The sequence below is a fragment of the Hippoglossus stenolepis genome, chromosome 12 (genome assembly GCF_022539355.2).
Source record: "Hippoglossus stenolepis isolate QCI-W04-F060 chromosome 12, HSTE1.2, whole genome shotgun sequence".
NCBI lineage: Eukaryota > Metazoa > Chordata > Actinopteri > Pleuronectiformes > Pleuronectidae > Hippoglossus > Hippoglossus stenolepis.
In genome coordinates, this window is record NC_061494.1 from 20,418,428 (window position 1) to 20,432,539 (window position 14,112).

Sequence of the window (14,112 nt, forward strand, 5' to 3'; positions counted from 1 at the left end):
TCTTTCTTTATATTCGGCACAAACTTTCAATTGGACTCGAGGAGAATCTGATTAGATTGTGGTCAAGAATCAATTAGCAAAATAACAAATCTGTCAAATTGGATAAAATTCTCACACATCATACCCATCGATCTTTCTGCTAAATCCAGAAATCTGTCTGAAGAACCGTTCATCTCATCTTCTTCACACGTGTCATGTGTGTTGTTCTGGGTCCAGTGAAGATCAGTGTTGAATTTGGTGCAATGATAAGTTCAATATTAATAAACTTTGAATAGAAGGATGACCAGAGCTCTGTGGGAGCAGCTTGAGACTGTGATGACTCTCTAAGATTAAACTCAGAGTCAAACTGAATCTATACATGTCACGGTTGTGACATTTGTCTTTTGCTTCAGGCACTGATAAGTTACACAACTTTATCATATTGAACTCAACAACCACACAGATGCGAATATGTCACATCCTTCCTGTCGTCAATCATCATCCTGTAAGATCAGATTTTATGTAGTAACTTGAGAGCTGGGATTCTGGATCAGGATTTTATTTCTGTGTCATTATCGACTCTCGTCATTGATTAGTGGTGCAGGCCTGAGCGCTGCCTCGTCCCTCTGGTCGTCTGTAGGTTGGGACGAGGCAGCGGTGGATTGTGTTTCCAGGTTGTGCGTCACTGTTTGTCCTCAGAGTGAAGGACGGAGGAGATTTCAGTTTTAATGCTGCGACACTCAGAGATGATGAAGAACTGAAATTACACAAAAACACGCAACCTGCATTTATTTATTACGTCTGCTGCAGAAAAGGAGGTCCCGCCCATACATGCACTAGACCAATCAGACGTCAGTCTCGGCTCTCCATCATGAGAGACATGAACACACCAACATCTATGTGATGAGAACTACCTAAAATAACAGAAACCATCTTTGACAAACATTTATTTAACATTTACTTAGATTTTTCACTTTGGTCCATGTCCTATCTGCTAACATGGAGGAGGAGGTGGGGTTTGTAAACTTTACTGCAGCCAGCCACCAGGGGATGATAGAGATACTTTGGATTGTTTTTTTGATAGCCGTTATGCCGTAAATTTTCACGCAACATTTGAAAACGACATTGAAAGCCGAGAAGAGCTGTTTGTGTGCGTGTGTGTGTGTGTGTGTGTTCGGTCCATTGGCTTATTGATCGATAGAGCAACCATGGAAACCACAAACCATGTTAGCAGTTGACCTTCTCGTGTTGATGCTGAGACGTAATAACACCGTCACAGGATGTTTTAGATTTACAACATGTATCTTTAATGTTTCCTGTCAAAGAGATTTAACAGGTTTTATTATTTTCAGAAACTGAACAACTAATCATCGATAAAATAAAAGTGGTCTCTGGTTTTACAGCAGTGAAGCTTTAAGCAGAACAAAGCGCCGTCAGCTGAAGTGAGCAGAATAAAAGATGTTGTAATTACACAGGAAGAGAGTGAACTCAATGATTCGCCCACAGACGATGTTAATGTGTCACTTTGTCATAATAAAAGTGACGCAGGACGACAATAACACGTCTGTTCTCTGTTATTTTAATAATGGCTGTCGGAACACGGACGATTCAACAGGAAGTCAAATACCTGCGTCACCTGCTGGATACTGTTCAGATTACAGGTTAGACAGTTTTTACAAACTGACGTCTCCTGGTTATCATCTCAACTCATCGCTCGCATCCTTGTTTTTAGCAGCTCAGATTTTATCAATGTTAAGTATAATTGTTTGTAGCACAGACTTTAAATAAAGATGGACGACTCTCCAAAAGTGAAGCCAAATCGTGTCGATTGCCCTCTGGTGGCTGGCTACAGTATAGGTCATAAACCCTCCTCCTCCATGTTAGCAGGTGGGACATGGACAAAAAGAAAATCAAAAGTAGACGTTAATTAGATGTTTGTCAAAGATGGTTTCTGTCATTTCAGGTCGTTCTTATCACACTGATGTATCACTTACTGTGTTTTCATGCACAAGCAATCACTTATGAACAAGAAAATTTATATCATCACACTTCACTGACGTGTGTTTTTGGGTCAGTGTTAAAAACCCAATATCTGCACTGCGACATGAGGAGCCACAGATTCTGTTCCTGCTCCTTCTCTTTCTTCCTGTACGTCCTGTCCTCAGACCTGTGCTGGGACTGTGCCGGCGGTGGACTCGGCTCCTTCCTGCTGTCGCCGTCGTGTTTGATGCTGTTTGAGTTTGATGGTGTCGGGTCAGATAACTGCTGCTGCCCTACATGAATCTGTGTGGCCTACATAGCGCTACACACACACACACACACACACACACACACACACACACACACACACACACACACACACACACACACACACACACACACACACACACACACACACACACACACACACATGTCCTAAATATACTCACCTTTGTGTGTGTGCATGTTAAAGAAAACACTGGAGGTGGAGGTGGCCTTGAACCGAGTTGTGTGTGTTTTTATGTTCTATTTAAATCCGAGGAAGGTGCAGCAGATGTTAGACTCATTAATCGTAGGGTTTGGTTGATGGTTCAAATCTCAGCTCATCAGGCCCAAATGTCATCGTGTGCTCGAGCAAGACACTGAACGTCAAACTGCTTCCTGTACGTGTGCAGCCAGAAATAATATCGACTCTGGACAAATGATCGGAAGATGAGGCATCTGTTTTCTAGATTATCCTTCGCAACAACGTCACCTCCAGTTTATTTTTTGAATAGTCTCAAATCTAAAGATCTTCACTGGAGTCACTGAATGTTTGACATAATATATCTTTGCAAAATCCAAATTGTTGGTGTGTAATTTTCTGTTAACTCGTCTGCAAAGCAACAGTTGTTTTTCTCACAAGTTTGTTTTCCATTAAATCACAGAATAGTAATTTCCTTAATTCAAGTCTAGTATATTTGGTTTTATTAATGTTTTCTTTTAATTCATTTTTATTTATCATAAAGTTTATGGTTAAACTGTAAAATTGTGTGTGTGTGTGTCTCTGCGTCTCTGCAGTGAAGGGGCTGCTGTAGTTACTGGAGAGTTGCGTAGGAGTTTGAAACCCACACATATCAGTGCATGGCAGCTTTTTGTTGCCATGGTGAACAATTGATACTCGAAATGTTAAACTGTGAAGACGACTAAAAATACAGAGAATCGAGTTCACACAGACGAGATCCGTCGGTTCTTCCATCTGTACACGAGCCTGAACATATTCTCGGCAGCTGAAATTCTGATTCCAGATCAGTCTTAGATTTTTCTAAATTAACTTTTACTTGATGGAACCATCTCCTCCAGATCTGGACTCCACAGTTTAGAGCTTTGGTTGTTTTATGTGGAATTAATATTTAATTAATAAAGAATATGACAGGAAGCCATATTGCTCTGTGAACCTCACATCTTTATTTGTCCTCACACAGCTCGTCAAGAAATAAGTGATTATTATTCAAGGCTGCATGAATAATAAACTGTTAGACAGTTTGTAGTGGAGCTCATGAATCATTAATCAAAACTAAACAAGGCAGGAAAAACATGTTTCTTGTGACCTAGTTAATTTAAGTCGTTTTGCTTTTGATTTCATTTTAAACTCGTGTATCAAATATTCATCTCAAATGTTCTTCTCTGTTGTGGTGTCTCTCTTTCCTTCTCTCTTTTCTATTTTTTTATTCCCTTCAACTGACCTGTGACATACAAAACAAATCTCTTTCACCTCTGACCTTCGAAGACTTTTTTACTTTGCTCGTAATTCATTAAAATTCAGAACGCAGAACTTTAACTAACTAAGATTTTGTTACGTATTATTACTGATCACGTGGAGCTCAAGGATTTTGTTATTTGTGAAACTTTTATTGAAGTTGAACTTAACAAGATGCTCCACGTTGCTCATATAAACCCAGGAGACTGATATTCAACAACTAACACGACAAAGGAGAAATGTGAACATGTTCTACTTTCTAAAACCAACAGATGAACCTTTTCTTCTTTCCTCCTCTGCTGCAGCGTCTCTTCAGCTCCTCGCTGTAAAAGCTCTGTGATTCGGTGTCAGTAAAGTTTTTCTCTCCTCTGAGGCTCCAGCCGAGCGTCTTTTGTTCGACTGACAGGAGCCTGACGAGTGGGCTCCGACACAATGATTGCTAGGACAGTGGTCGCCATGGAGACGTGTGGTTCTGACTTGACAATGTGATGTAGATGCAGAGAGAGAGAAAGAGAATAATTCACAAGCGATAATTACATGTTTAGAAGTTTATACTTAAACTGAACTTATGTTACTTAGATTTTAATATAATCAACAGTTACTCCTCAGCAAATCATTTTGTTTTTTTATGAAAAGAATAAAATTAACACTGATTCAAAACATTTACACATCCTGTTGGACAGAATAACAATGATGTTTTTATTTTGTATATTATATTGTAACACAGGCAAACTAACTAACACAACTAATGGTGTCTTTATTTTAATCTTTTTTATTTGTATTATTTAGATTTTATTTGTTAAACAACAGTTCTCTGCATCAGGAGCAAGGTTCAGATAAAGGCCGTGTGTCACATTAGGTTTCTTCTCTTCAGCTGTTTCCTGGGACCTGTTAGCTTTAGCTTAAGTCTGTTAGCATGATATCACACAATAATACACACCTAAATGATTTAATAGTGAAAATAAGAAATATATCTAACTGCAACTCTGAACATTTTCTTATTTCATCAACATGAGGATTGTTTTACATTTAAAATATCAAAAACTGTGAAAGGTCCAATGTGACGGTTTCAAAAGTCTCTTTTTTGGGGGGGGGGTCAGATCAATTAATTTAAAACCGTAAATCTGTTCAGTTTACTGTGAAATAAACAGAGAGAGGGAGGGAGAGAGAGAGGGAGGGAGAGAGAGCTTCACTAAGAGCTGAATGTAGTGAAGGGAGGTGGGAGGAGGACGTGGGCGAGAGACAGGGAAGAGAGAAAAGAGTCGTCCAACGGTGAAAAGACATGAGCGCTGCTTTCATGGTCTCAGGCGTGGGCGTCTCTGCAGTTGAGTTGCATTGTGGGAAATGTAGGAAACAGGTTTTCGAGCTCAGTAGTAGAAGTCAGAAATAACAAAGTATTTTCTCTCGTGAGAAAATGGCTGAAACAAACTATTTTCATTAGAGAATTTTTTTTTTTAATAGCTGTTTTAAAATTCCCAGAATCCAATGGGGCTTATTCAAATAGTTTGTTTTATTCAAACGTTTTTTAGTTTACTGATATTTAAAATGTTGGTGGAGATTTATAAACAGTTTGGAGTCGTCATCTCTTCTTCTCTCTATTTCTGTCCTTTCTGTCGTCAGCTGGTGTCATCACTTCCTCTCTTCCTTTATCTCCACATTCTCTCTCTCTCTCTCTCTCTCTCTCTTTCTCTTTCTCTTTCTCTTTCTTTCTCTCTCTCTCTCTCTCCCTATAAATATAACACACACCCACACACACATAGTAACCACTCATTTGCTACTCCATGCTCTCTCGCCCTTTGTTCAGTCCACAGATGACACCATAGTTTCATGTCGTAAAGGTCCGCCCCCTGGTGGCTGGCTGCAGTATTGGTCATAAACCCTGCCTCTTCCATGTTAGCAGATGGGACATAGAACTAAAAAAGCAAATACAGGTTAAATAAATTGTTCCTAAAAAAAAAAAACTGATGTTGAAGAGAACTTAAAAATATATTAATTCTCAGGCAGGTTCTGTCTCTGATTCCTGATCAGGTTTGTGGAGATTTATTTGTGATGGATTTATGTTCAGATTATTATTTTTCTATCCACATGTTTTGAGATGGATTTACATTTATCTCCTCCACATTGTTGTGTGTCCCAGTCTCTGCTGTCTCCTTCACCTCATGTAGCATATTTACCTCTTCCTTTCTCTCAGGAGGTGGTGGAGACCAAAGATGGAGCTGAAACAAATGAATGTGGAAAAAAGCAACTAAAATACTCTTAGATGTGGTTGTTTTAGCTTGAAGTAGATTTACTCTGCAGCGTCACATTATCTATGAAGCAGAAAAAACACATTTTCTTGTTCCAGCTTCTATAATGTGAAGATTTTCTGCTCGTCTCTGGTTTAAAGTTTAACAAATGGAACATTCACTTCACAGATTCTCCTCTCTCTCTTCCAGTTCTTCTGAATCTCTCTCACCCTCCTCGCTCATTTTGCTGCCCTGACATACTTTCTAAAAACTGTGCGTGTGTTTGTGTGTTGTCTTGACTCCGTGGCTGGTGTGTGTGTGTCTATGCGTCCACATGCTTTATCGCTTCTGCATGAGTGCACATTGTGTTAGCCTCACTCAGGCAACACACACAGACGCACACACACAGGGTCTCAGTGGTAGCATATTTTTAGCGTAGCAACACAAGCAGCAGCTCCAGCCTGACTGGTTGTTGAGCTGCAAGTGGGTGGCAGCAACACACACACACTATCAGTGTGTAGCTCAGAAACAGTTTTTGCTCTGCAGAATCTCCAGAGGCAGAAGCCTTCTCATTGGTCAGATTACACGTCAGTGGGCGGCGCCAAAAGAGAGGGAGTGATGCGATGTTTGAATTAAAGGGGACGGGGGGGTCGTCATGGGACAGTAGCACAGACCAATCAGTGAACAGATCTGAGTCTGTTTGTTGTAACAAAATGAGTAAATTAGTTTATATGAACAAGATGAAAGTCTGCATGCTCGTGTCATGTGACTCTGTGACATGTGACCTGACCACTGCAGGCGTCTGTCTGCAGTGGTCAGCCTCTCTGAGCTGCTGCTGTGGCGTTTTAGTGTCGAGTCATCGTGACGTTTGCTGACCTCAGGATCCCAAACGACTCCCTGTGCTGACTCTCTGGTCTCAGGTTTACAGGCTCGGTTTATTCCGACTCCGTCAGTGACAGCAAACGCCTCATCTGCATTTTAAAATAAAATCAATAAGAAACCAAGTGCTCCACACACAACTTTTAAAATTCTGCAGGGAAAACAAACAGAACCAGCAGGGGCTCAACTGCTCTTTATGCTGTGACCATGATTGTTCCTGCTGCATTTTGAGAGTTGATTCTTGAACCATCAGCTCTTGTTTCAGATGTCGTCACTTTATCTTAAAAACCTTTTTACTCCTAATGTTTCACATCAAAGTGAACGCTGCTCAACTCTGACATGTGCGTGTGGGTTTTTATTATGGTGTGTCATATGTTGTAGTAACGTGCTGTGACCAGAGGGGAGCGCCATCCTCTCGGTTAAGGGCAGAAGTTGGTTCAGCTGTGGAGGCTGTTGATATTTTTCAGTTTTTCACATTCACTGAACTATTACAGCAGTAATAATAAGATTATTGTATATTCATGCTCACTGGAGGAGTTCAGGTGTCACAGAATAAATACAGATAAATAGAATAGAGTAAAATACCACAGACCCACATTGGAATAATTAGACACGAAACACTGATGCACTCAGACAGTAGATTCACCAGTGATGTGCATGAGCAGCTGATCTCAAAGTGGCATTTACAGTAAAACATTAAACTTGTGTTTCAGTTTATTTAAAGACGCTTTACAACTAAAATACAATAAAACATGAAATAAAACAAACATTAAGTGGCTCTTATTGTAGGTTTACTATAGTTAAACATTTTATAAGTCACTTCTGCCAATCATGCAAAGCATGACATCATCTGATGATGTTAAACACAAAGTGAAGAATGAAAATGAAAATAAAAGACCCTGTTGTTGTCGAGGAGAAAATTCTTGTTCAAATTCTTGATTTGTTATTGTTTAGTTGATACCAGTAAGAAAATCCAGTTTATAACAGTAAACATGAAAAGAAACTGATTTAGACTCATTTTCAATCAAATGTAAAAAACTCTTTGTAAAAATAAACTGTTAATGTAGATGAACATGACAGGTCCTAAAAGTGAAGTCAAAATCATCTCAATAGCCCCCTGGTGGCTGGCTGCAGTATTGATTATGAACCCCTCCGCCTCCATGTTAGCAGATGGGACATGGACCAAACTAAAAACCCAAAGCAGACGTTAAATAAATGTTTGTCAAAGATGTTTTTTGTCATTTTAGGTAGTTCTCATCACACTGATGTTTTAAAGGTGTTCATGTTTCTGATCAGTTTGGTTTGAGACGTCATGATTGACCGCTGAGACTGACTCCTGATTGGTTGAGAGGAGACTCTGGCCCCAGATGATGTCATCGGCATACGATGGCAGCGTTCGTATCCAGGATGTTCTGGCTTCATTTCTGGATAATGGCAGGAAGTGTAGAGGTGTTGTCCATCACAGAGAGTCGTGCAAATGCTATACGATGACAACAGAATAGAAAACGGTTAAAAAGGGAGATAATGAGAATGTAATTTTTATCAACTCATCCTTCAACCTGTGTGTCGCTGTGTTTTTTAAAATAACTTCCACTAATTCTTCCTCCGTTTGTGTCTCTGCAGGTTTTGAACGATCCTCTCGACCAGCCAATCAGAGCCGGTCAGAGTGCGTGTGTGTGAGGGTGTGTTGGAGGGTCCCGTCGCTAACGGCAGCAGGCAGCAGGTGGACGGGCTCGGAGGAAGCGGCAGCAGCGGTGGTGGGGGTGGAGTCGCGTCGAGGTCAAGATGACGTCGGTAGCGGGGGAGTTCGACCACATGGAGATCCAGCAGCAGTACAGCGAAACCGTCAACAACCGCTGGGACGCAGAAGACTGGGACAACGAGAACAGCTCGGCCCGTCTGTTTGAACGCTCACGAATTAAAGCCCTCGCAGGTAGGACGAGGTTTCTTCATCTCTCGCCTCTTGGTTCTGCTAATGTGATGTTTCAGTTTAAGTTAATTCCCTCTTACCTGTTTTACATGGAACAGGTTCGAGGGCTATTTTAGGCCTCACAATAATTTGACACAAATAAAATGGTGCATAGCAGAGAAATTCTGGCCGATGCTGAAAGTCACCAATTTGGCCCCGAGAGGCTGATATTGGTGATGTCGGAAATCCAAACAAGCTGAAGCACCAAGTTCACTTTGGTTGAAAAGAAGTAACTGATCTGATTTGGTCACGTGACAGACGAGTGACGCTGACACCGGCATTCACGGGATTGGCTGAGTGCTGATCATGTGACTTAACATGTCTCAACCACGTCTGGCTGCAGAGGGCGCTGTTGCTCACCAACAGTTACATAGTGTTGCTTTAAATATTAGATATTTTTGTCAGGTTTTATTTTTAATTGTTGAGGTTTCAGCAGAGCAGACAAATCATATAAAGCATAATATTATGTGGTTTACTGTGTAAGCCTGGATTAGTTTGAATAACAGGAAGAGTTTACCAGATGTGGGATGATTCTGTTGCTGTGTATTGAGAAATCATATCTTTAATTTGGCTCGTGTGTGTGTGTGTGTGTGTGTGTGTGTGTGTGTGTGTGTGTGTGTGTGTGTGTGTGTGTGTGTGTGTGTGTGTTGTGTGTTCTCTGTAGGAGTCTCAGAGTCTGAATGGTTTCACAAGTTGTGGGTATTGTGTCAGCACTGAGAACAATGCAGCTTCTTACAACACAAAGCAACAAGATGAAAATCTCTGGAGAGTGAAAATGAAAACAGTGTTTGGTTTAGTCTCAGTTAAACGTACATTTTGTTTTATGGAGTTTAGTGTAAAAATCACTGATGACAGATGAGCTCAGGCCGCTGAGAGCTGCCCCCCCACCTTCACAACGCATCATAGTCTGGAGCTAACGAGAGCTAACAAAGGCTAACGAGCATCTTAACGAGCTTCACTCTGATCAGAGTCTTCATCTCTTTTCTCCAACTTCCTGTCACATTCATATTATAATAGTCCATTAACTGAGACATACGTTTGTTCCAGCTGTTTTCCTCTGATCTCAAATCATCAGAGATATAAAGAAGTTTTTATCCATTATATAATGATTATTATTATTGACTGGAAGTGTGTGTGTGTGTGTGTGTGTGTGTGTGTGTGTGTGTGTGTGTGTGTGTGTGTGTGTTACAGTAACTCTACCGCTCTCTCAGGCTGATGCTGTTTTTACCCTGATGGCCGACTGCTCCACTAGTGTCACACTTCACTAAATAATTCACACCAGTGTTAAATATGCAGAAGAAGTCTGATGGTGTGTGTGTGAGAGAGTATTTTTACTTTAAAAGTACAAGGGCGAAGCATGTACATGTATTTCCTGCTGGTGAGTGTTCTGCTGCTCAGAGAAACGTTGTGTTTGGACAATATTCAGTCATTAGGGATGAAATAAATACAATGATTGTAAAATTAGTCAGTTTATCGATCAGTTGATTGGAAGACAAATGAATCGGCAACTATTTAAATAATCCATTGATTGGCTGTTTCCGTGATTCATATCTTATAGTTGCTGCTTCTCTGAGTTTTTGTCTCAGTTCTGCTTTTGAAAGTTGAGATTGGGACGATGGGAGGAGTCACAAGACACCGACGGGGGACACAATATTTTTCTTCTCCAGAAATAGAATAAAAGTTTGTCTCCTGCTCATGAGGACACTCGTATGTAGTGACAGTAAACATGTTTTTAATTCTAAATTTAAATCTTAGAACTTTCACTTACTCTTTTTTAAAGACGACTATTCAACGTTTCACAGTGCGAGTTAAATACGTGTTTTCCTGGTAGTTTCAGTGTAGAAGTATTTTCAGCTTCCAACCTCCTCTTCATCCTCATCCTCCTCTTATCTTCCTCCTCGTCTCTGTAGCCTCTTCCTGTTCATGCTGAGCTCAGCAGGCCAGAGGATGTGTGTGGTGATGACATTGAATTAGCACTGTATTTGTGTGTGTGAGTGTGAGAGAGAGAGAGTGAGAGAGAGAGATAAGCTTTTTCAACAAATCACTTTAAAACAGTTGTTAGTTGCAGCTCGATGAGTGAATCTGACCAGAAACATGACAGAGCTCACAACGTGTGTCTGTCATTGAAACACACACAGTGCCATCGTGTGTGTGTGTGTGTGAAGATGAAGCCAAGTGTGTGTTTCGCCTCCATATGATATCCTGGGAAACACAAAACCAGCGGTCACCATGGAAACGCTGACAGATCTACTTACAGTCAAGGCAGAGACAGAAGGAGTGTGTGTGTGTTTGTTCAGAGTGGGTGGCTTTCTGTGTGTGTGTGGGGGGGGGTTGGTTGGTTGGTATCTTGACTTCATGACAAATAAATTTGCTGTTCATAAAAATAGTTCCATTCCGTTTGCAGAAACTTTTGACACAAAGTGCAGTCAGAGTTTTTTTTATAAATAAAAAAACTGATGAGAAAGAACCTGACGGGATGATTATTATTAATACTCGGCCTCCTGGACGTGTCGGAGGTCAACGCATCAGTCCTGAGTGTTTGAACATGGCCGCCGGCGTCCGTCGACATGCCGGGACCTTGGCTGTAGCCCTGAGGTGTTTCTGGTAACTGTTTGTTTTCTGTCCTCAGAACAAAAATAAATCCAAATATCCCCCGAGGTTCAGCAGGGAGGAACGGATCAGGGATTGATTTCCATAGAGCAATTAACACAACAAGTATTTTAAGTATTTTATTAATGATTTTAAATTCATCACTAAATAACAATACACATGTGAAGTGTGAAGCCGACCCGATGAACCGTTCTCCAGATATGTGAACCACAAACGGAAGGATACATGTTGATTAAAGTGACGACTCACTCAACCGCTCAATAATTAGAAGCAGGAACAGTCCAGGTTCCCCACGGAGAGAGACACACACACACACACACACACACACACACACACACACAACACACACACACACACACACACACACACACACACACACACACACACATCCTGCTCAGAGGACCAGATGGTGGAATGCTGGGAATGTTGCCTGTTATCTTTTTTTTTTAACTGGGTGAATTTGTGGTTTTTCCACATCAGAGAAAGTGAAAGTAGAGAAACTAATATATTTCTCTCCTTCTTCCTCCTGATCTGTTTTGCTCTTACTTTAATTTCCCCTGTATCTGCTCACTTATTTTCTTTTCTCTCCTTCTTTCACTCGTCCTGTTTTTAATTCTTATTCTTACAGAATCTTTAGTCCTGGTTGTTGTACTTGACACATGTTCCACCTCTGATGAGTCAGAAAGTTTCGTCCTCCAACATGGCTGCCGTTTCGCTTCTGGTGCTCTGACCTCACAGGAATTCCTCTGTGTGGTCAGGAGGGCGAGGTTTCGTGTCGGTGTGAAATTCACCACTGCAGCGTCACAAATTTCAACTTTGAACACACACACACACACACACACACATATTCATCATCGCTGAGCTGCTGCAGTTGTGACTTCAGGTTTTTTTAAACAGATTCCAGATTTTCACTCAGTAAAAAACTCACGATGATGCAGCAGGCGTTTCGCTGCCCGAGGCGTCCGCTGTGAGAGGAGTTAAGCGGTCAGACTCGGCTCAGGCTGGATGAATGGTGCGTTTGGTTCGTTGGCCGGGTCGGCCCGAGGGGCTGAGTCACGAGGAATCCAGATGACGGCAGGAAACGCGGCGTGACGCTCAGCATGCTGGGAGCCGGCAGGGCAGAACATTATGTTATATAGATGATCAACAGAAGACGAAGTCGCGCTGCAGAAAAGTTTGCTCCATCTGTTGTGTGTTTGCTGTGACCTCTGACCTTTGAACTCTGCACTGACGGATGCTGGTTACCCGGGAGCTGAAGCTGTTTCTGCTTTTAGACGTCACGGCAGCAAAGAAGTTGTGTCCACGTTAGATTAATCCTGCATGTTACAAACATGTTAGACGCCATTTTAAAAATGCTAAAGCTCCGCCATTGGACACAAGACACAAGTTTGTTTTTATTTGAGAGTTGTGTCGACTTCAACATTTCAATGTAAAAAAAGTTTGCAGTAAAAATATAACAAAGTAAAAACAAAGAATGTTTGTGAGGTTTCCAGCAGACACAGATCAACATGATTACGTGAACATGCGTCCTGTTTGATCTGTTTTTAGTTTCTACCAACTCCTCAGAAAAAACTATATACAAATCTGTAGGTTCATCTGATGAACTCTGACAGCTCCGTCCATTCATTCATTCGTCCTCTTCCACTTATCTGAGATTGGGTATTTGTGGCCAGGAAGCTTCTCTGCAAGCTTGTTCCCAGGCCTGATGGGATGTGTAGTCCCTTCAGCGAGTTCTGGGTCTCCACCTAGTTGAACGTGCCCAGAAAACCTCTAATGGAAGGTGACCAGGAGGATTCTGATCATATGCCCGAACAACCTCAACTGGCTCCTTTGGATGTAAAGGAGCAGCGACTGCAAACTCTTCATCTGATCTCTAAGGCTGAGCCCAGAGACCTGACTGAGAAAATCTTTTTAGGTTGCTTGAATCCACAATATCATTCTGTCAGCTATTACCCAGAGTTCATGCCAATATGTGAGGGTCAGAACGTAGATTGGTTAATCAGTGTGTGTGTGTGTGTCTGTGTGTGACCTTTGGTCTAGTTTTCACCTGTTAATCATCTACCTCACGTTACGAGTGTGTGATTAGTAAAAGTGAAAGCGTCTCTGGGTGGTGCCTTTTCACTCGGGAGGTTTGTGAAGACGACAGGAGCAGCAGCAGAGAAAGAAAAGATGTTTTTTGAAATACAACTTAAGTTTCACACATTTGATTCTTTACAAAGATTACATTTTTGATGACTCTTTTGGAAACATCTCAAGTTTTGTCCTGATGGTGGCGCTACAACAAGCGTCACACGGTCACTGGAATTATTATGAACAATTTTTGGTTGATTTTCTTTGCAGCAAGAACATCTAGATTGTTTTTCCATGTGGTCCAACCCATTGAACTCTCAGGTTGTATCCTCTGCAGTTTTGTCGGAGTCACATGGATATTTGTTCCACGTATTGTCTCCAGGTCGTGACCTCTGACCTTTCACCTCCTCTTGTTTGGTTTTGTCAAAGTCCGTTACACAGGAAGTGAAGCTGATTCTCCTCCGTCTCTTTTAAATTCTCCACATTCCTCCAAAACCTGCAGGTTTGACAAACCTGAGGAAACTTTGAATTTCAAGGCTTTGAAATGTATGTTTATTTTTCAAATTTAACCTATAAGGTTATAGTGTATAAGATCCTTATAAGAGACTTTAGTTGAAATCGTGTGTGTGTGTGTGTGTGTGTGTGTGTGTGTGTGTGTGTGT

General features: G+C 41.2%; 1 protein-coding gene across 1 annotated transcript in view; it reads left to right on the forward strand.

Annotated features, from left to right (window-relative positions):
* LOC118119438 (spectrin beta chain, non-erythrocytic 1) overlaps positions 1 to 14,112 on the forward strand; it is a 77,243-nt gene that overhangs the window by 19,103 nt on the left and 44,028 nt on the right. The window contains exon 2 of the mRNA XM_035173433.2: positions 8,425 to 8,734. Within this exon, the coding sequence (XP_035029324.1) occupies positions 8,587 to 8,734 (148 nt within the window). The 5' untranslated portion in view covers positions 8,425 to 8,586. The remainder of the gene's footprint in view (positions 1 to 8,424; positions 8,735 to 14,112) is intronic.